The sequence below is a fragment of the Microcaecilia unicolor genome, chromosome 3 (assembly GCF_901765095.1).
Source record: "Microcaecilia unicolor chromosome 3, aMicUni1.1, whole genome shotgun sequence".
NCBI classification, from domain to species: Eukaryota; Metazoa; Chordata; class Amphibia; order Gymnophiona; family Siphonopidae; genus Microcaecilia; species Microcaecilia unicolor.
The window spans coordinates 326,345,515-326,369,469 of NC_044033.1; the positions used below are offsets into that span (position 1 = coordinate 326,345,515).

A 23,955-nucleotide genomic window follows, 5' to 3' on the forward strand; every position below is an offset into this window, starting at 1 on the left:
CTTCAGTTTCCATTATCGCCGAAAACCGAGGCCGGCCATCTCAAATCCGCCCAAACCCTAGGCATTTGGCCGGCCCCAACCGTATTATCGAAAGAAAAGAAGGCTGCCCATCTTTTTCGATAATACGGCTGGGACTGCCCCTTCTCGTAGCCGTTCCCGGAGATGGGCGCCCTTAGAGATGGGCAGCCCCTTTCAATTATGCCCCTCCTTGTGAACTCAATTACTTTATCTTACCCCTGTAACTTTACGCCATCCATATCACTTTCACTTTATTGTACTTTACTGTTTGTTTCCTAAATGTTGTAAGCCACATTGAGCCTGCCAGTGGTAATTGCGCACAATTACCATTATAGAGTGCTAGAATGTATAACTTTTGCTGCATAAGTCGGCATCTCTTTGCCTATCAGGCCTGATAGTCTCACTACTGCAGTATTATAATCAGTAGTGTAATCACAGGTGATTATAGTAGTGAGATTATCAGGCCTGATAGGCAAAATTGGCAAACCCATAAGTTGTATCCATAACTTTATGCTTATGTTCAGGCAGCCTATGCGCCTGTGTTCATTTGCTGATTATGCAGGTATAATTTTGTGCACACAAGTCTGACTGCATAAAGGAAGGTCTGCTATTTTTGTGTTTGGGCACAGATGCATAAGTTATCTGGTCAGTAGCTGAATATTTCCACCCCCACGAAAGTCCACTTGAAACACATATCTTTTGGCAGATATGTGTCAGGGCCCACTTACTATGGGTGCAGACCCACCCAAAACTGGTGCTCCCTTGGTGTGGTTGACAGAGATCCTCAAGCTCTACCGGAGAGTGCCAGAAACCACTTTGCTGTCAACATGGCTCCCGTAACCTCCAGTGGCAGTCCTGCAAGACTGCTGCTAAAGATCACAGCAGCAATTTTGAGATTGGAGACAGCATGGGCAGGAGGACTGGGGGAACCTACATGTGGAGGGAGGAGGTCTGGGAGGGGGCTACTTCTGTTCGGGGGGGGAGGATGTGGGGAATATTTTCTTTTCAGGGGGGAAGGCGTGGGGACTACTTCTGTTCAGGGGTTGGGAGCAAGGGATGCTTCCATTCGAGGGAGGGAGCTATGGGACACAGCACTAAGTTTTGGTTCCAGCCGAAAATGCGCTGGCATTTTTGGCCTAAATTGAAACAAGGCTGATAATGAATTTTGAGCTTGTTTCAGCACCAAAATCAAAACCAAAGTTGAAATTGTCCTTTGGTAAGGGATTACATTGGACATCTGCACTCATTCACCTTTAAAAGTGCCTGGGTACACAAGAATCTCACACAAAACTGAGTGGCAAGGAACGATCTTGAGAGTTACCAGACCTGACAGGAGAAACAAGAGGCAACATTTTTCCACACTTAGCAAAGGATCTGGGATGAGTCCTGATAGGGATAAAATCACGGAAACTCCTGTTGTGTTTAATAAGACCAAATGTAATATTAATCCTTTAGGGGCAGGGGGGGGAGTCCAATCAGACAAGATTAAACTGTAATTATAATGTGTGCGATTGCATCTCGAATACTGTGTGCAATTCTGGTCACCACATCTCAAAAAATATATAACAGAATTAGAAAAGGTACAGAGAAAGGTGACGAAAATGATAAAGGGGATAGGACGATTTCCCTATGAGGAAAGGCTAAAACTGCTAGGGCTCTTCAGCTTGCAGAAAAGACGGCTGAGATATGATAGAGGTCTATAAAATACTGAGTGGAATGGAACAGGTAGACATGAATTGTTTGTTTACTCTTTCCAAAAATACTAGGACTAGGGGGCATGCAATGAACTTACTAAGTAGTAAAATTTAAAACAAACCGGAAAAAATATCTGTTCACTCAACATGTAATTAAACTCTGGAATTCGTTGTCAGAGAAGGTAGTAAAAGTAGTTAGCTTTGCAGGGTTTAAAAAAGGTTTGGATAATTTCACGAAAGAAAGGTCCATAAGCCATTATTAATATGGACAGGAAAATCCACTGCTTATTTCTGGGATCTTGCTACGTACTTGTGACCTGGACTGGCCACTGTTGGAAACAGGATACTGGGCTTAATGGACCTTTGGTATGTTCCAATATGGAATTGCTTATGTTCTTAAAAGTCTCATCTCAGAAGAGAAGAGGTTATAACTTTAAACAAAAAAATGAGATTAACAAAACGGAGCTATTAATATAGACTGACAATCAGAACTTTCACCTGCCTCATGCCTTACTAACTTGTTTCTGTGGCCTCAGCTTTAAGTCTCTAGTCACTGTTTCAGAAGATCACAAGCCTGACAGACAGGTTATAGCCACTCTGGGAAGGAGTGAGAAAGAAGCAGGAATCACTAGATCTGCCACACTAATCTAAGCTATCTAACTGCAAGTCCATCTGTTTAATCAAAATTTGTACTTTTCCTCTTCACTTTTTTTGTCACTTCCTCAGCACAGCATTTAGTTTAACAAATGCTTTTCCCCATATGCACATTCCCGTTGGGCAGAATTTCTTCAGGCTTAACACTTCTCACAGAGCAGGTGGCTCAGGGGCCCTGTGCAGTGCTGCCATCTGTGACACACTAATATAGTGAGCGGGCAGGGGGCCAGGACATTGCAGCATTCCCAGGAGACAAAGAGAGCAGGCCAGACCACTTGCAAGGCAAGCTACAAGCGCTGAGTACAGGAACAGCACACAACATATTCCCTGGCTGTGACCTGGTGGCACAGATGTGGCCTCAGAGTCCCAGCTGAAAAAGTAGTGGCAGCAGGAGGGACATTTTTCAAAAGTACTACAGCATGTCTAATGTATTTAAGGAAGCTTGCTGAAACATAAGACTCAGGAATTATTTTCTTTTCTTATGATATATAATAGGTCAGAGGGAGAAAGTGGAGAAATAAGTTAAGTGCCAATCGCCTCTGTTTGACAAGAGAGATCTAACTGTGCCTTCCACACCATCAATGCGATTCAATATCTTTAATGAGAGGAAAAGGACCCCTACACAACTTCCCTGCCAGAAGAGAACAAAATTCAAGAGGATCTTACACTGGAAAGTCACAGACAGCTAGGGGGTAATTCTCTGCCTGTCTCCTAAAGTTAAGCACCTAAAGTGTGAGCACTAACCCCCCTAATTCTATAAACTTATGTGCCCAAATTTAAGCTTAGTGTACAAAGTTGAGCGCGCAATTTATAGAATGTCAGTTGCATTTGCAACTTCATGTAATAATTGGCTGTTAATTGGAGTTAGCAGCCAATTACTGGCTTAAATTAGTGTTAATTGGCAGCAGTTAGCAATTGTGGGTCTAAATGTACTTAGCTGCTGTTCTAGAAGTTTCATATTGTGCACAACTTCCAGGGGGCATGGATATGGGAGGGGCATGGGTAGGTCAAGGGCATGCCTAGGAGTTAAGCGTGCATGTTCTAGAATACTAGGAGTTCTGTGTCTAACTGCCACTTACACCAGCCTTTGACGTAGAGTAAGTGCTCGCTCCTACAACTGGGCCCAAAACTGTGGACTTATGCTAGTATTCTATAATGGCAGTTCTGTACGTAACTGCCGCTATATAATTCGCGCTTAGCGAAAATCATCCCGGTGCCTAAATTTTGGTGCTGCTAAGTGTGAATGTTATGAAAGATATTACAGAATATGAGATTAAGACCACATTTAAGCGCATCGCTTTAGGCATGAGCACTTGCGCGAGCTCTACAGCAGACATAAAAGCTCCTAACTAAATGCTGCAGTTCTGCACATAACTGACTATTCTATGTAAAAGCTTAAAGGGCAATTCTATAAACTGGTGTCTCAGTCTAGATGCCCCAATTACAGAATACTGGCTCAAGGTCAACATTGGCATGTCCACGTTGTAACACCCTCTTACATCAGGTCAATGGCAGGTGCAACCTGGTATGCCTAGGTGCACCAAGTGACACACGCAGTATATATTATCATATAAACTACGGGCCCGATATTCACCCGGCAGCAATTGGTGTTTTGCTGACTGTGGTTGACATTAAACCTGGAGATTCAATGCAAGGCCATGTTTGAGCTCAAGCATTGAATTTTCAGGAATAGGAAGCTGACTACAACACAGCTGGATAGGTGCGCTATTTGAAACTTAATCGGCTATGAAGAACCGCATAAAGATAGGACTCCATTTTATGTGGTGGTCATAACCAGCTAAATGCTGACTCCACCCCTGCAGTGCCCCCAAACTAGCCACTTTCAGCTTGAGTGCTACTGTCTTTTGAATATACCTGGTTAGCTTCTCATGGCAATTTAAATTGTTTTGAATATAGGGCCCTATGGGCCTCATTCCATATATGGCGCCAAAAAAATCAACACAGAAGGAAAATGCACCTACAAATATTCTATGAACCACACCTAAAGTTATGCATGGCTTACAGAACACTCATAGCGCCGTCTGCATGACTAAAATTTAGGTGCAGCCATTTACACCAATGAAAAGCTGGTGTAAATGCCCACGCCTAACTTAAGGAGTGGAACGGGTTATTCTATAACACTGCACATAAATTTTAGGAATGCACACGACCCGCCCATGCTTCTTCAATGGCCACGTCCCCTTTTGAGATCCGCACGGTAGAATTTATGCGGACTACTTTATAGAATATGCTTAGCGAGTAGTGAGCATAAATTCTAATTAGTGGCAATTAGTGCTGATAATTGCTTGTTAATATCCAATTATTGGCACTGATCGGCTTGTTAACCAATTGAGTAGCGCGTACAAATCAGAATACGCTTAGATTTGCGCGCACAACTCTAGTCGCACTATATCTAATCTAATCTGAGATTTCTATATCACCAAATTCCCAAAAGGATCCAAGGCGGTTAATAAGAAACATTTAAAATACAGTCATCAAACTAATCAAAAGCAATACAGTCACAAACAGATTAAACCAGTTGCAGTCTAGAATCAAGTGTTATCTAACCAATTTATATAGAATTTGCAAGTATGTGCTTAACTAGGAGATAAAGTTTATCTTGTTTGAGCAGACTGGATGGACTGTGCAGGTCTTTATCTGCCGTCATTTCCCGCCAAAGTCGCTATGCTCACATTAGCCCTCTCCTTAAGTCACTTCACTGGCTCCCTATCCGTTTCCGCATTCAATTCAAACTTCTCTTATTGATCTATATAAGTGCATTCACTCTGCCACTCCCCAGTACCTCTCCACTCTTGTCTCTCCCTATGCCCCCCCTCAGGTACTCGTTCTGTTGATAAACTCTCTTATCTGACCCCTTCTCCTCTACTGCTAATTCCAGACTCCGTTCCTTTTATCTTGCTGCACCTCACGCCTGGGAGAAACTTCCCGAGCCTGTACGTCTAGCCCCCTCTTTGGCTGTTTTCAAGTCCAAACTTAAAGCACACCTCTTTACCACTGCTTTTGACTCCTAACCACTGCTCACTTGCCCTCTCCTTTTTATCTTCACCTCTTTATTCCCTTACCCTTAATTGTTCTGTCTGTCTGCCTGTCTTATCTAGATTGTAAGCTCTTTGAGCAGGGACTGTCTTTTTTGTGTATGGTGTACAGCGCTGTGTATGCCTTGTAGCGCTACAGAAATGATAAGTAGTAGTAGCAGTCATCTACTATGTACATGTCCTGCCTATGCTCCACTCACATGGGTCATGGATTTGATATACTGCCTTTCTGTGGAACAACCAAAACAGTTTACATTTATTATATGCAGGTACTTTCTCTGTCCCTAGTGGGCTCACAAACCTAAGTTTTGTTCCTGAAGCACTGGAGGGTTAAGTGACTTGCCCAGAATCACAAGGAACTGCAGTGGGAATGGAACCCATTTCCCCAGGATCTCTGCCCACTGCACCAACCATTAGGCTACTCCTTCGCTTCCATATGCACCTTCCTTGCAGTCAGGCACCATCCCCCTGATTTTCAAAACTATTTAACGGCTCCTGGCTGGTTAAATAGGGTTTAAGGGCCTAACTGCGGCTCATATCGTATTCTATAACAATGTGCATGTAAATCCTAACGCGGATGGGAGCATTTCTGGGGATGTTCCCAAATGTTATGTGCATTGATATAGAATATGGCCAAACTGCGTCCAGCTGTGGGCACCAGCATTTAAGCCTGTTCATAGTTGGCCTAGCCTAATTGCAGGCACCTACAGTCAGGCGCAGTTCATGACTAAGCGTGATTCTGTAAAGGACGCATACTCCTTATAGAATCCCGCTAAGCGCATTAAATTTTCAGAGACGATTTTTAGGCGCTACTTGTAGAATATACCCCTATGCCACTTACATGCACTATAACAGAGTAGCACTTAAGAACCATGCTGGCACCTTCATGGGTAAGTGTACACTGAACACACTTTAGTGCTAGTAGTCTGTACATTTAGGTGTGCAAGGGGTGCGTAAATTTGGGTGTTCAGTTATGCAATTGCCCTTATTACCCATTCTTCTACCTTCTGCACATTAACGTGTGGAAAAAGCAGACAGTTGACAGTCCTAATCACCCAAGTCCTCAGCAGATCTCACAAGCCCTCCCCCTAAACTTGTGGGCACGGGCAGGTCAGGTGTGCTCATAAAAGATGTACACAGTGTTACACAATAGTGAGGATCTGCTCCCAATTTGCACCAGGTTGCAGCTTAAGTCTGAAGTTCAGTGCCGAATTCAGTGCTCATCACTAGTATATAAAAAGTGCTCATCTTGAAGCACCCTTTCTAGAATAGCCCAGTATGTGCAAAAATTTGCCAATAGCTTATTCTGGCCTGCCATAACGAGGTAAGTGCAGCCAGTGCAGTCACACAGGGTGCAAGGGAAGCTGGGGTGCCAAACTGCGTCCATCCACTGGCTTCCCTTGGTCACAGTGTGGTGGGCAGGGCAGGAGCACTTGGGGGAAGGCCGCACATGGCATGTTTCTGGCTCGGGACGCTCCTGCTTACCACTGTGCTTTATGAACCAGACACAAGGAAAATGGCTGGCATCTCATGCCTGTACTCCCATCTGAGACATATGTGGTTTGCTTAGAATCTCCCAGTTTATGGAGACATCATACCAGCTGGGGAGGAAATGAGAAGAAAAAGCACAGAAGCTATTTTCTGGCTCCCCGCACTGACAAGCCATAAAGTCTACAGGAACAGAAGCAGGAAAGCAGTCACAGCCCTGGTAATGTCTCCATTTTCAGCTCTTAAAGACCCACGCAGCTCCATCTGCTCCTACAAAACTGAACAGCACTTGCTGTGAACATGTAATTCTCCTCAACCAACTTAGATTTAAGGAAAGAAATGAACTGTTCCAGCTTTGACTGAAATATATCTAGTCTCTTTGTAAGATAAACACCTCTTTTGTTTATTTTCCGATTTAAAGTCATTAAGGGGATAATTTTATAATGATCTTTGGAAAAAGCTACAGACATTGCAAAATACTGCAATGAGGTTGATTTGTAGCTCCTCTAAGTATGACTCAGCCACTCCACTTTTGAGAAAATTGCATTGGTTGCCTGGAAAGGCACGAGTAGTATATAAATCATATACAATCACTTTCTTAGTTTTGAATGGATTACCTCCTGCATATCTATCCGAGCTCATAACTCTTTCACAGTGTCATGTTGGTTTACCAGACAGATTTGCTCTTTTACTGCAACATCCTAACCCTAAAGGTGTTATATATAGATCTGTCTTTGATGGGCTTTTTCCGTCCAGTCTGTAAAGCGGTAGAATTCTTTACCTTTGAACATTAGGACAATAGCAGGCTTATTTTCAAAAGTGATCGCTGGCGATCTTCTGACATAAATCGGGAGATGGCCGGCGATCTCTCAAAAGCGGCGAAATCGGTATAATCGAAAGCTGCTTTTTTGACACCATCGCCACTTTCCCGTTGCTGAGCCGGCGAAAGTTCAAGGGGGCGTGGGCGGCGTAGCAAAGGCGGGACATAGGCGGGCATGGCTACCAGATGGCCGGCTTTCGCGGATAATGGGAAAAAAAAGCAGCGTTCATCAGTATTTTGCCAGGTTTACTTGGTCCTTTTATTTTCACGACCAAGCCTCAAAAAGGTGCCCCAACTGACCGGATGACCACCAGAGGGAATGGGGGATGGCCCCCCCCTACTCCCCCAGTGGTCACCAACCCCCTCCCACACTAAAAAAAATAAAAAACTTTTTTTGCCAGCCTGTATGCCAGCCTCAAATGTCATACCCAGCTCCCTGACAGCAGTATGCAAGTCCCTGGAGCAGTTTTTAATGGGTGCAGTGCACTTCAGGCAGGCAGACCCAGGTCCATCCCCCCCTACCTGTTACACTTGTGGTGCTAAGTGTTGAGCCCTCCAACCCCCCAAAACCCACTGTACCCACATGTAGGTGCCCCCCTTCACCCATAAGGGCTATGGTAATGGTGTAGAGTTGTGGGGAGTGGGTTTGGGGGGGATGTGGGGGGCTCAGCACCCAAGGTAAGGGAGCTATGCACCTGGGAGCTATTTGTGTTTTTTTTTACAATTTTTAGAAGTGCCCCCTAGGGTGCCCAGTTGCTGTCCTGGCATGGCAGGGGGACCAGTGCACTACAAATGCTGGCTCCTCCCATGACCAAATGCCTTGGATTTTGCCGGGTTTGAGATCGCCGACATTTTTTTCCATTATCGCTGAAAAACAAAACCGGCCATCTCAAACCCGGCGAACTCTGGGATTTGGCCAGGCTAAACCGTATTATCGAAAAAAAAAGATGGCCGGCCATCTTTTTCGATAATACGGTTCCGGCCAGCTGTTGCGCCGCCGCCAAAATAGATTGCCGACGATCTATTTAACCGACGAAGTTCAATTATGCCCCTCTAGGTCAGTCAAAGTGGTTTAAGAATGCTCTGAAAACATATCTTTATCAATTATTTAATAAGTAATGGAATTTATTTATAGTTTGCAGGGAATGCCCTGTTTTTCATCTTATTTGTAAACCACAAGGCGCTCTTTTTGGGATCTTACGGATTATAAGTGCCTTACGTAAATGTACATGTAAATATCTAGGTGAGCTTATGTGCCTTTATGAAAGAGGTTCCCAGATCCAGCCTCAACAGCACTCAAATACCTACACACAATTTAATCTTTCTTTGTGCACACATATATTTTATAAAATACACATACACTGCAGCTCCAATTCTACTCTGCCCTCTGGACATGGAGGAGCAGCCTAATGGCTAGAACAGGAGCTCAAGAACAAGGCTTCAAATCTCCCTCTGATCTTGGGCAAGTCACTTAACCTTCTGTTGCCTCCGGTACAAACTCAAATTATGAGCTCTCCAGAGACAGAAAAACACTATTGGGCTAATTTTCGAAAGAGAAGGACGTCCATCTTTCGATATAAATTAGAAGATGGACGTCCTGCTCCTAGGGACATCTAAATCGGTATAATCAAAACCTGATTTAGGACGTCTCCAATTGCACTCCATCGCAAGGACGGCCAAAGTTCAAGGGGGCGTGTTGGAGGCGTAGCGAAGGCGGGACTTGGGTGTACCTAACACTTGGACGTCTTTGACCTATAATCGAAAAAAACAAGGACATCCCTGACGAACACTTAGACTTTTTCACCCGGATCTGTTTTTCTTATGACTAAGGCACAAAAAGGTGCCCGAAATGACCAGATGACCACCGGAGGGAATCGGGGATGACCTCCTCTTACACCCCCAGTGGTCACTAACCCCCTCCCACCCTCAAAAAACATCTTTCAAAATATGTCGTGACAACCTCAGATGTCATACTCAGGTCCATGACAGCGCATGCAGGTCCCTGGAGCAGTTTTAGTGGGTGCAGTGCACTTCAGACAGGTGGACCCAGCCCCAACCCCCCCCCCCCTTACCTGTTATGTTTGTGGAGGAAACAGCGAGTCATCCAAAACCCACATCTAGGTGTACCCCTTCACCCGTAAGGGCTACGGTAGTGGTGTACAGTTGTGGGTAGTGGGTTTTGGGGGGCTCAGCACACAAGGTAAGGGAGCTATGTTCCTGGGAGCATTTTATGAAGTCCACTGCAGTGGCCCCTAGGGTGCCCGGTTGGTGTCCTGGCATGTCAACGGGACCAGTGCACTACAAATGCTGGCTCCTCCCACATCCAAATGGCTTGCATTAGGACGTTTTTTACACGAACGTCTTTGGTTTCAAAAATTGCAGAAAATCAGAAACGTCCATGTCTAGGGACGTCCAAATTTAAGGATTTGGACGTCTCTGACAGTATTTTCGAAACGAAAGAAGGACATCCATCTTGTTTCGAAAATACGGGTTTCCAGGATGTCAGAAACAGAAGGAAGCCTTTTGCGAGAAGAGGACCTCAGCTGGCAGGGGTTGGGGTCCCCCGCCAGCAAAGGTAGGCAACGGCAGGTTGGCAGCGGGAGAGGGGGGTCGAGAGGGTCGGCGGCGGGGGGGGGGGGGGGGGGGGGGCCAAAGTCAGCAAGGGCGGGGGGAGAGGGGCTAAAATGTGCCCCCTCACCTCGAGCTCTGGACCCCCCTCCCGCCAAAGTCTGGCTATGCCCCTGGTTACAGGCGCCCTTGCCACAGAACATGACTGTAGTAACACCAGGTCTATGGCTGCTGTCACATACATGTAGGTGCGCTGACGCTGGGTTACAACAGTATTCTATGATGGATTCCGGGCGCCCAGAATTGCCTCCCCCCCCCCCCCCCCCCACTAAGTGTGTAGAAACCTAGTTTGGTTTTTAGTTTAGTATATTAAAAGATTTTCTATACTGTTTTTCACTAGCCACAGTAAAAAAAAAAAGTTGAACAGATAAAATCAGATTCAAGAGTAAAACAAGAATTAGAAACATATATGAGGTAAGGTAAGACACAGTCTACCCATGAGCCAGGAATACAGAAAAACTCACAGCTCACAGTCTCAAAGCCATGGCCACCCATCACTGATCCAAGTAGAGCATCTTAAGTCCACAGTTCCTCAAATGCAGTGGTATAGAATTGGAGGGTGAAGGTGCTAAATGGGCAGAAGCAGTGAGGTAGTGATTTGCTAATGAATAGCCAGAGTTGAAGGGGCTGTGAGGAACTTCCTGTGCTGTGAATGGAGACTGTGTGCAGACAGGGGTGTGTGGGATCAGAGAGTCCAATTAATCAGACTGAGTATATGAATAAAAGGCTCAATGAGTTAGTAGCAGGATCTTAAACCTAATGCTGGAAGAGACTGAGAGTGACATTATATGATCATAATTATGGCATTACAGAATTCTGTATTCATTGAAGTCGCTTTGGGGAAGCAGCTTTAATATTAGAACAAAGAGAGCTGCAATAATCACACAACCAAGGATTAAAGCAAGACGTGAAGCTCTTTTTTTCCAAAGAATGACTAAACAAAATATATATAACTCTTATTCTCTGCCTTCCCTCACCTCTTTTCTGTAACAATGTCCCATAATCCCTCAATCTCCCTTCTCCTCACTACCTCTGTTCACTCATCCCATACTCCATCGTCCTTTCTGTCTCCTAATAACCCTTTATTCTCTGTGCCTTGATATCCTTTTTAGCCTTCAACTCTTTGTCTCAATATCTCTCGTCTCCCTCCTAAGTACCCCTAATGCTGGCTCTTGCATACCTATTTGCCTTATAAGAAGGGGGGAGGGATGGGGGTGATCACAAAATATGAAAACAAATACTGTGAGAATCGTTTTTAGCATTTAAGTTCTTGGGAGTCTGTAGCTTTTGTATTGTTACTTGCTTTTTGTACCATTTTGAGATCTTAAAAAATTAACCCCTCTAATAGTTGCTCTTTTTCATTCATCAACCCCATCCCCTGAGTGTCTCCCTCCTTCTTCAGCATCCTCTACCAAGCGGCTCAGTTTTGTGGTCTCAGCCCCTGTAGTGCTCCACAGATCTCTGCAAGCCACAGATCTGGTCAAGCCTGAAAACTGAACCATGACACGGAGGCTGCTAGAGTGAAGAGCTAGCTGGACAAGGACAGGAAGAGCACTGCTGGGATGTGAATGAGAGAAAAGAAGAGGTGGGATAAGGTGGGGGGGGGGGGGGGAAGGAGGGATCCATACCAGAGGAAGATATGGCCTAGATATGGGAGAAGGAAAAGGAGTCTCACTAGCCCCCATTCCCTCCTCCCATGCTCAGACCTTCGTACAATGGGACCCAGTCTAGGTACATCAGTCTATGGCTCTGCATTTCTGCTCCCACAAGGCTTATGACCTTAGCAACTGCTCTGCTTTCCCATCCTAGTTACAGGCCTAACTCTGACAGATCTTCTAGCTCCCATGAATGGTCCAGATGGCCGAATGTGCCCCTCTCTATACTTTTTATTCCAGACATTATTATGTGTACAAATATAAAGTCACAGAGTATATTAGCACACAATAACTTGGCCCTAGGAATAAGAATGAAGGAGAATGCAATAAAATTTAGTAGTGGGCATGATGCTGTTTTGAAGAGGTCAGCTGGCTCAAACCCTCCTGCAAGCCCGCTTCCTTTTTTGTCTAACTGCTCCTCAAAGGCTCATGAGCTCACATGCAGGGAGAACATGCAGGCAACCAAGAGTGAGAAAAGTGATTTTACCTAAAAAGCAAGCTGACACTTCCAGGAAATAAGGGAGGAGGACCCAGATACAGAGCTCATAAAGCTAATTTTCACAATACGAAGATATTTTGAACAGTAACTTGAGCTGCTGTAGTAGTAATAAGAGGAAATCTCACCCTTTGCCGTATTCCTTTGGAAGTTATCCAAGAACTCTTCCAACAGCTGAGACTGGTTAGGAGGGGGCACAGGGGTCTTCTGGTCTTTGGGAATCTCACCGTCAGACCATGGGAACTGCTGGGCATCCAAATCCACTGTCCGCAAAGTGAGCAGCACGTTTCTTTCTGAAAATAACAGCTCCATCCGCCTGAGATCAAGATCACACACGGGTTCCCCGTTTATAGCCAGGACCTCATTTCCCACCTTCAGACCTGAAACATTAAAAAAAAAAAGAAGAAGCAAAACAAATAATGAATTGAACACTGCTAATGCTTAGGAGGAGGAGGATGAACATAATGGCAATAGCTCTGCAGACAACAGCAATCCTGACTCCTGGCCCTCATAAACGTAATCTACTACTACTACTTAACATTTCTAAAGCGCTACTAGGGTTACGCAGCGCTGTACAATTTAATATGGAAGGACAGTCCCTGCTCGAAGAGCTTACAATCTAAAAGACAAATGTACAGATAATCTGAAAGGTCAGACAGATTGGGGCAACCTATATGTTCGAAAGGTTAGGTTTATTCGGGCAGGAGTTAAACCCCACTGCACTGGAGTTCCTATCTTGTTCGCCACACGGGGCAGGTTGCTGCTGCGCCTCTCCGGGACGTCACTCCCCCCCCCCCCCACAAAGCGCATCACCTGACCATTCTGCCCAGCAAGGGTGTGTGCGGAGCAGGCGCACGGTTGTTGGCTTTACAAGTACCCTGCCCCAGAACAGGAAGTAATGATAGAGGGGGCAGGGGACCGGCAGAGCCAACAGCCACGCGCCTGCTCTGCACACCCCCTTGCTGCCTGTACCTGGGGCGGACCGCCCCACCTTTGGTACGCTACTGCCCAACTGAGCTGGCCAGTCACTGATATTCAGCAGCACTTAACCGGGTAGGTGCCGCTGACTATCTCCACTAAACGCTGGCCATTTCCTGACTGGTTTGGATAGCAGTGATCTGGGGGAGGAGTTTGGGAAGAGACAGAACTTAGCTTCTTAGTGATGATATTTGATCCACTAATTGGCTAATTAAGGGGTCCTTTTACTAAGGCATGCTACCGTTTTTTGCACACGCTAAACAATAATAGAGACACCCATAGGAATATATGGGTGTCTCTAGCATTTATTTAGATTTTGCTCACACCTTTTTCAGTAGTAGCTCAAGGAGAGTTACATTCAGGTACACTGGATATTTCTCTGTCCCAGGAGGGCTCACAATCTAAGTTTGTACCTGAGGCAATGGAGGGTTAAGTGACTTGCCCAAGATCACAAGGAGCAGCAGCAGGAGTAAAACCGGCAACCTCTGGATTGCAAGACCGGTGCTCTAACCACTAGGCCATTCCTCCAAATGCTAGCGTGCCCAACTTTATGCACCAAGCTAACAGGCAGTAGTCTGAATATCGGCCAGTGCCTGGTTAATTTCCGGGTCAGCGCACATACCCAGACATTCAATACTGGGAGTTGCGCGTGCCACCACCTCCCCCCCAGTGTTGACTATCCAGGATTAGTTCAGCCAGTGGCTGTGAGTGGCTTACAAACCACTTACTGGCACAGGATGAATATCAGCTCCTAAACGGTCTGCGTTTTCCCTCACTTTCCTCCATGAAAATAGCATCTGCATGATAGACGTGATGGTGTGGGGCAAGGGGAGACAAGGGTCAGGAAATGAGACACTGACTGAAGAACATTCATATAGATGTTGAGAGGACATGGGATGGGACAAATCGAGGCTGAAAAAGGGCAGGGAAAAAAAAATCAGAAGTTGGAAGGGTGAGGGAGGGATCGCTAAACAGCTGAAAGGGAAAGGATGAAAGTGAAACTGGGGGAAGGAAGGAGGACAGAAAAAAGACAGGAGGGAAGAACACCTGAGAAGAACTAGATGAGGGATGAAGTGAAGAAGGAACTCAGAGCAAGAACCATAGGTTGCACAAGAAGAGGCAAGCGAGATAAGAGGCCCCTTTGGAGGGACTGAAACAAGTGAGATGGCAAGAGTGGGATATAAGAGGAGACAGCAGACAAAAGAAGAAAAGAAATGAGATTTTAAAAATGTAACATTAAAACAAAGGAGAAAATAGGGAATGAAGAAAAGAAATCCAGGCACAGATAAAAAATACTGCAGATTCATTTTGTTTAAAAAATATATACAGTCCAGTATTCAAAAGCACTTATCAGGATAGCAGCACCTGCTATCTGGATAAATGCTGATGGATGGGATATTCAGTAACATTAACCAGACAGGGACTCTGAATATCTTTACAGAATGGCTTGGACAGTGAGTAAAGAGAAGCTAAGGCTAGTGAGGACCATATCCTGATGTAGGAGTCCCGAAACATGGGCCTGATCGGTGAGGGTCCTTCAATAGAATAAGCTAACTAGCTTTTTTTAATTTGTATTTTTTTAATCATATATTGATTTGAAGAAATAATATATATAATAAACAAAAATAATTGGTAGAAGAAAAAATGATACCAGTGAATCACTGGGCTGTGTCCCAGTGTGAAAAGAGTCACTGCTGAGGTCAAGTATAGCAACTTGTTTGAATATGATATTTATGAGGTGCTCGGTTTATTGTGAATGTTAATCCATATATGTGGCATAAAGAATGCACTGGAATTTCAACATGAAATCCTTTTGTATAGAGTCCGGCCATTTCTAAATTGGCCTCTGGTGCTGTCACTGTCCTTATTCTGTGTGTATGTATGTAGGGGGTGGGGGCGGGGGGCAGGCAATAAGCAAGTTTTTTTTTCTGAAGGTTAACTCCCGTTTACCCACAGAATTCTCTGAGAAAAGTGCACTCAAAATGCTCGATGGACCCTTGGTCTTTTCCCAGAGTGGCATTACTTATGCACTCAAAATGTTCAGTAGAACGATGCTGCTTTTTATGGACATTAAATGGTTTCATTAGATAAGGAGAAGGTAAAATGCATGATGAAGAAAAGCGGATCTTACAGGGAGGAGTAGGCTATTGAATACACTTTTGCTTTTTGAGACTGCAATAATTCTACTTTATTTCATAAGTGATTACCTCTTTTTTTCTCTAATAACAGATCTTCTATATGTGATTTACTGCTGCATCCTCCCTCATTATTTCTTATCAAGCTGACTCATAGAAGCATTTGAGGGCTTACTTAGATGAGGCCTTGAGTCATTTCAGGTGTGGGCAAACCAAACAACATGCCATTAGCATGCTCCGTTTGCTCCATGTGCCCAGTTCCAGATGCTGATGTTGTGAGCAGAGCAACTCTGCACATCTGGAAGGGAAATCGGGGCTTGTGTAAAACCCTGTATGAAGGTGGGTTGATTATTGCCGAGATGCACAAGGCCTTAACTCAGGATATGACTACTTTTTACACAAATATATATATATATATATAGGGTTTTTGGGTTTTTTTTACAACTCCTGCATTTTTTTTTATTCACAAGTATTTTCCAATACCTACATTCATCCTTGCCTTTCTCCACTTGCAACTAATTTTCTTATGTGCTATCTTATTTAGAAGACACACATCAGAGTTGGTAGCTATCACTTCTTTGCCTGGCATTTTCTCCTCCTTCCAGTTGACAGCTGTCTTATCAATGTAAAAATTGCAATATCTCCCCCTGCTCCTGCCCTCAAGTGGCCCACCATCCACCATTTTGGGCACCCTCGTATACCTCATGCCCTTACATTCAACTACGTAGCCACAAATTCCCACATTTTTTTTCACTACTAGGCATTGTCTACTCCCTGAAAGATCCTACCCATCTTCTGGGGTGTTAAATACATTCTATATAATATTGTGTACTCATTTTGTTGAATTGAGATTGACAGTTGACAATTTAGCCAATCCCTTAAAGCAGGGGTTTTCAACCAGTCCTTGGGGAACACCTAGCCACTAAGGATTTTCAAGATATCCCCATAAATTCAATGGGAACATCCTGAAAACCCTGACTGCCTGGATGTGCCCCAAGTACTGTGTTGAAAACCTCTGCCCTAAAGACCTATGCCCACTTTTTCTCATCCATTCAGCCTCCTAAATCCTTATTCCATGCAATGATGTGGCTTGGTGTTTTCTCCCCTCCCCCTCCTTCCATTCTGTAAGGAATATCATCTGGGCACTAGCTCTTTAGTCCGTCTAGTTTTTGAATATAACTCTTCAAAAGGCATTAAATCCTGGTTGAGCTCTCCTCCTCCCCCACCCACCTTCTCTAGCTTATTATGTAAATTATCTTGCAGCACATTGGTAAGTATTGTATTGACTTTGTCACATTGGATTTGATATTGGGTATACTGATTTATGTTTTTTTGTTTTGTTTTAACAATAAATGTTTATTACCAATTCTTGATATACTGCATAGGCTGGCTCGCAGGTCAATGAGGTTTACGTAAATTAAAAAATTAAAAAAAGAAAGGAACGCCAAATTTAATACCATCATCTTTAAATGACCTTAAATAGTTGGATTAAGCTGTTGGAATATGGACTCCTTAAGACTGAAACCCCATAGCAGCTATCTCTAAGGGGGTCTTTTACAAAGCCGCGCTAGTGTTTTTAGGTTGTGGTAAAAATCAGTAGGTGATAAACGCTGAGATGCCCACGATCATTGTAGAGTGCATTACAGTAATCCAGTCTTGATGTTATCATGACATGCACAACTGGGATAAGATTTTCCTTCTCGATGTAAGGAGAGAGGCAGCTTAGTTGTCGCAACTAGTAGAAGCAGCTCTTGAAGGTTGCTTGGATTTGGGGAATTGAGTGTTAACTGTATTTCCAAGGTTCCTGACTTGTGATTTGAGGGGAGTTTGTACTTCCAAAACAGATTAGTCAAAAATGGGATAGAAGTGACAGGCCTGTAATTAGCAATGTCTCCCAATGAAACTGAGGTGCTCTTAGGAAAAGCCCCTTGAGTCAGCATAAACGAGATATGAGCTTCAAGAAAAGGTCCCAAGACAAAGCCCTGAGGTTCACTGACTGATAGCGAGATAACAGTGGAGCAGGATCCAACAGAGCATACATTAAAACTGCAATGGGAGGGATAAAATTAGGAGTAACAATAGGAAATACTTTTTCACGGAGAGGGTGGTGGATGCCTGGAATGCCCTCCCAGTGAAGGTGATAGAGTCGAAAACAGTGACAGAATTAAAAGATGCATAGGAGGCTGGAGAGAAGAAGGAGTGTACCTACGCCTCTGAGAGTAGTATGCAGCTCTCTTCATCTTGCCTGAAAACCTCCTGGATGAGGAGGGTGCAGAAGGCGTCTGGTGGAAGAGAGTATTGGTGGCATCAGTATGCTTTTTTACGAGATCAGCGACCTCCTCCACCTTCTCTCCAAAAAGGTTATCCACCCTGCATATGGAATCCGCCAATCTCTGCTGGACCAGAGTTAAATCAGAGATACGCAGCCATGAGAGGCTGAGCATTGCTATATTCAGAGCAGAGATCCTAGATGCCACATCAAAAGTATCGTAAGCACCCCTGTCCAAAAACTTACACCTTCTGCTGCTTGGCTAGCTTGCAAAGAGATTCGGCCTACTCCGGTGGGAGAGTCTGCCATATCAGACATAATGCACAACAAGTTCTGCAAGTAAAGGCTCATGTAGAGCTAGTATGATTGTGTGCAGGAGATGAGCATAAAGGCCTGATACATTTTCTGCCCAAAAAAGTCCAGGGTTTGAACTTCCCTGCCTGGGGGCACCTAAGCAATGTCCCTAGAACTCCTGGCTCTTTTAAGTGCTGATTCCACCACCCGGGAACGATGAGGCAATTGTAGCCTATCAAACCCAAGGGAACTCTGGAACCGATACATGGAGTCAATCTTCTTGGGGAGGACAGAGACAGAAAGAAAGGACTCCCAGTTCTATACTTAAATGTCTCGCATGATCTTGTGAAGCGGGACCATCACAGCCTCACTAGGAGGGAAGTTGTAGTTCAGGACCTCGAACATCTCAGCCCTGGGCTCTTCCACTGTCTACAACCGAATTGGAATGGCAGCCGTATTTCCCCGACAAAAGCGGGGAAGAAATGGCTCTCACTGTGAGGAGCTGTGGACAGTGCATTCTCTCCCCACAGTTGATAAGAAGAGATGGCTGGTCCCGCGCTCTTGAAGTGGGTAGGAAGGCACTTGCACATGCACAGTGGGGATGCTAGCACATGGCTCTTAAAAGTTATATACACTTTAAAAGCGTTCCGAACCATGTGATGTGGATGACATCACCCACATGTGAGACTTACCTGGCCTGCCTGTCCTCAGAGAATACTATGTTACAATTTGAACTGTAGGAATTTGGAAGGGACTCCTTTCGCCAGACTGGACTGAACTGTCCATCAGGTCTGAGAGTCCCAGAGTTTACTGGTGACAGAAATGACATCTTGTAGAGTCCTCTGGCTTGTGACATTGAGTGGACAAGAACTACCAAACTTGCTTCAAGTTGAAACATGTCAAGAGAGTTACATGAACCATTAATGCATATGATCAACAATTGCCCAGCTGATACCTGCTGACGCTTGTGAATTTCCTCCACTAAGGAATCCAAGTTGGTTATCCTCAGTGCATTTTTTCTAGAGAAAAAGGTGCCGGTACTCAAATGCCAGGCCACCCTTCAGGGGTGAGATGATCACTGAGGGACCCACCCCACAATAGCCAGGCCCCCTGCAACCAGTCACAGAATTGGTGTGTAGAGCCTGAGCTCTTTCATTAAAAGTTGAGGTCCATGGGTTAATTTTAGTAGACGATGAAAAAGGTGCCGGTATTCAGTACCCCCTCAAAAAAAGCCCTGGTTATCCTTAATTGTGGAAGGAAGGCAGATGCTTGAGTCATCACTCTGCAAGGCTCCTATGAGTTCCAATTGTTGTGATGGACTTAGATGAGACCTTACAACTCCAGCACTCAAATGGTTGCATGCACTGATTTCTCTGCTCCTTCCTAAAATGTGCTCTTCAAATGCCAAAAATCCATACAGGGAAACATGTACACCCTCAGCCTGTGTAGATACACTGCTACAATCATTAGGTATTTTCTGGCCAACTGGACTGAATGAAAGTGATATCTGCCTCTGGTGGAGAGGATGGTTCCCCTCTCAGCATTTCCTCTGCAAGCAAGGTAACCTGTCCTGCCACAGGTCTTGGAATAGCAGACCTGGCAGGAAAGGTACACAGTTTTCCCCTTCCTTTTGTCATTATCAGCAAAGAAGAATAGTATTCTTGAAGAAAAGGAAGGAAAATGGTGACCAAGCTCCAGCTCAGCACTTCTTTTCAGATATCATCTTGTCCCCCCTGGGCCAGATGCAGTTTTTGAAGCCAATGGGGAGGATTCTTTTGGGACATATCATCTGGAAAAACAGCTGCAGTGAAACCGAATAAATTGATGATGAAAAGTTACCCGACTGGGAACTCGAAGGCCCAGCGAGGCCTGCATAGAGCAGAATGCAAAAAATAAAAATAAATGAAACTTAAAATGTCCAAAACAACTAAAACTAAGGCTTTACTGTGAAAAGTACCACACAAAGCGAGAGGACTCAAGGATACAAACCTTCCCTGTGGGCCAGTCCGTTGACAAGGACATCACTGACAAATATATGGTTGAGGTGCTGCTGGTCATTCACTTGTGCTCTGACAGCAAATCCTGTGCAGAAAGATAAAAGACACTGTGATTACAAAGAATCTGAACAAATCGTTGAGGGCTCTGCTATATCACTGTAGAACAACAATGCCATACTACGAAGCTTCTGAAAAGGAGCTTACTCTACTGCAGAGGCCACTTTGAATACACTGTCTCTGAGCATACCAGCAAGACTGAAAACACATTCTTTCAGATGCAGGCAAAGATCTGGTAACACCCAGAGGGCAGAAGAGAGAGCTGCTAAGGTTACTCCACAAATCCACATCTAAAGAGGCAGGCTAGGCTAGTTCAGGCTTTGTCCCAATGCAGCTTGGACTTCTAGAACATAATTCTATAAGCAGCTGCAATAGATTTAGACAGCAAGAGCACATATAAATGCCAATAGGAGGCGCTAACCCTGGATTCTATATATAGCACCAAGATTTGCACGCACATATTAACTGAATAACAAGCTCTGAACCATCAATAATTGGCTGCTAACAACCAATTATTGATGTTAATTGGCATCCATTATAATTTGTGCACATCTGGCTGTGCACCTTTGTAAAAGGCAGGGCACCCAACTCCCATAGCGCGTATCTCAAAAGTGGGCATGCCCATGGGAGGGGCACGGAGGTTTCATGGGCGTTCCAAAAAGTTAGGGCATGGTTATGGAATGCTGGGTCACCACGCCCAACTTGGACGCTAGCGTTTCAGCAGGTGTAAGTCTGGTGCCCAAAGTTAGGGCGAGGGAATTGGTGCTAAGCGTTATTCTATAAAGGGCGATTTTTGCAGCCCCCATTTTTGAGCACGATTTATACAATCCAGCCTTAAGTGCAGTTAGGCTAATGCACAAGCTCATGCATTAATCACATAGGACATGCTGGGCACACCCCCAATAATGAGAGCAGCTGTTGCACTTAAAATGCACTAATCTCAGCTGTTAGGGTGCGCTAAGAGCAAAAACGTAACACACTTTACGAAAAGACCACCACTGTATGCTGGAAGATGCAAACAAAGGCTCATGGTGCCAGATCTCAACCCTGGTTCTGATTAAGCACTTTTATTTATTTTAAAAAAATAATAATAATAATAAATACATAAATAAATAAATTCTAGCCTGCTCTATCTCAAAATTCTAGGTGGGGTACAAGCAGTAAGTGTAAACAAACAATAATTATCTTTTAACTTTTGAAGTAAAAATAAAGAAAACTTTGGATTAAGGAAAAGTAACTCCTTAATCCTTTGAATAAGGCTCTGGCTTATTTCTCCTCTCTCAAAAATGTATTATCCACTTTGGACTAGAGTCAATATATGGTGCCTAAAAAATCAGCACTGAAAAAAACCACACTTAGCACTATAAACCTTGCCTACGCAGTTTATAAATACACGTAACATCCATTCCTGCTACTAAATTTAGTCGCAGCCATTTACGTCAACTAAAACCTGGTATAAAATCATACAATTTAGGTGCAGATCAGGCATATTCTATAACACTGCATGTAAATTGTAGGAATGCTCATGATCCACCCATGCCATGCCCCTCCCATAGCCATGCTCATTTTGAGATCTACACGATCCAATTTAGGCCTATCACTTTATAAAACATGCTTAGCGAGCTATGCACGTAAATCCTAACTGGTGCAAATTAGTATTGATAATTGCTTGTTAAAATCCAATTATTGGCACTGATTGGCTTGATACCCAATTATGTTCTACGCACAAATTGGCTATGCGTACTGATTTGCACGTGGAACTTTAGTTGCCGTTTATAGAACCTGGGTGTTTGGGTACATCACAGAAAGGAGGTACATCAGATACTCTCCACTGGCACAAGAGCTTGCATTTCTTACTGTACTTTTCTCTACCACCCCCACAGGATAGATAAATGCTCCCAGGAACATCCAAAACTATAGTGTGTGTAGGTGGCTAGCTAGGATGAAGGGAGGATATTGATCCACAGTTAGAACTTATTCCTGTCCTACAGACTACTACTACTAATCATTTCTATAGCGTTACTAGATGTATTATATGCAGGTACGTTCTCTGTCCCTAGAGAGCTCACAATCTAAGTTTTTTGTACCTGGGGCAATGGAGGGTTGAGTGACTTGCCCAGGGTCACATGGAGCTGCAGTAGGACTCAAACCCAGGTTGCCAGAATCAAGGACTGCTGCATTAACCATTAGGCCACTCCTCCCTCCATTGACTAGCATTTTTCTCAGGTCACAAGTAAGTGAAGAGATGTGCATCAGAATTAGTATTCATGTACATTTACCTCATATCTTTTCAAGGCATGTTATATTCAGGTACAGTAGGTATTTCACTTTCTCCGGAGGGCTTACAATCTTAAATTCATACCTGAGGCAATGGAATGTGAAATGATATGCTCAAAGTCAAAAGCAGCAGCAGTGGGATTTAAGCCCTGTTTTCCCTGCTACTCTAACCTCTAGTGTACTCCATTCACAGATCCATGGGAATCTCATAAGAGCCACAGAGTTAATGCTTCAGCTGTGGCCTTTCGGCTAAGCTAAGACAGCCATCTCTTTTCACATAGGTTGCCTTTGTGGTTCCTGAACCTTTGGCTTACAGGTGACAGACTCTGAGACACACTGTCCCCGCTAGGCCTTGAGTAACATCATCAGGAATTTTGCCCTTGATTAGGCCCCTTCCTGCGTAGGCCAGCCTTCATGGAATGACACTATTCTATTCTCAAATGCAATTGGCCACTCAAACCATCTTTCAAAGCGTTGAGTTCTGTTAAATTGATGTGCGTAACAGAATGTCACTTTAAAATGTGGTTCATACCATATATCCCTTAGAAAGACAATAATAAAGGGAACCCCCAACCAGAAGCGTAGCAAGGTTGAAGCATCAGGGGGAGCGGAAAGTGGACTGCCGCCACCGGTGCCTATTTTTCATGTGACAGACTGCATGAAAAATAGATGCCGTCGCCATTGGATGTTCAGGGGATCAGTCCCTCCCCTGGTGACCCACCTAGCTACACCTCTGCCCCCAAGGAGCGTAATTTATCATAGCCCAATCCATTTCCTGATAACAGTATGAAATCAACAAGATGAGTGGGAACAAGAACGGAGAATACACTAATCTTGCTTTTTTCAAGTTAGTAGTATTTCCTTCCAAAATGACAACTGTTGTTGCAAGTTTTTACAACAGACCTAACTATAATAAATGTGAAGCACTAGGGGGCAGATATTTTTTGCTTTGAAAATGTTCCCTTTTAAAAAAAATAAACTTGGCTCTTGTTATAGATTCTATCTATCAGGCAGGCAATAGTCCATTCTACTCGGCAGCACCTCATCGCCACCATGGGCATTGACCTGTGGGTTTACACAAGGATCGATACTGTCACCTATTCTGTTCAACATCTATTTCAAGCCACTAGCTGAGCTGTTGGTCGATGGACATTCAATTCTACATCTATTCGGATGACATGCAGCTACTCATATCCATTGAGCCTGACTTACCAACGCCCTGAATGGGCTAAAAACAACAAACTCTACCTGAACCCAAGTAAAACCAAGCTTCTATGTGTCTAAGTAGACACATCCCTGACATCAAAATCTCTTTTAGGAAATATGAACTCCCCCTGAAATCACAACTAGATTCAACACTTACTCTGATCCCCCAAATTCAAGTAACCTTCAAGAGTTGCTTCTATCATTTGCGACAACTAAGCTGCCTCTCTCCTTAC

At 44.2% G+C, this 23,955-nt stretch overlaps 1 protein-coding gene across 1 annotated transcript in view; it reads right to left on the bottom strand.

Annotated features, from left to right (window-relative positions):
* TIAM2 (T cell lymphoma invasion and metastasis 2) overlaps positions 1-23,955 on the bottom strand; it is a 312,305-nt gene that overhangs the window by 157,991 nt on the left and 130,359 nt on the right. The window contains exons 12-13 of the mRNA XM_030198390.1: positions 20,175-20,267; positions 12,638-12,889 (exon numbers count right to left, since the gene is read on the bottom strand). Of these exons, the coding sequence (XP_030054250.1) occupies positions 12,638-12,889; positions 20,175-20,267 (345 nt within the window). The remainder of the gene's footprint in view (positions 1-12,637; positions 12,890-20,174; positions 20,268-23,955) is intronic.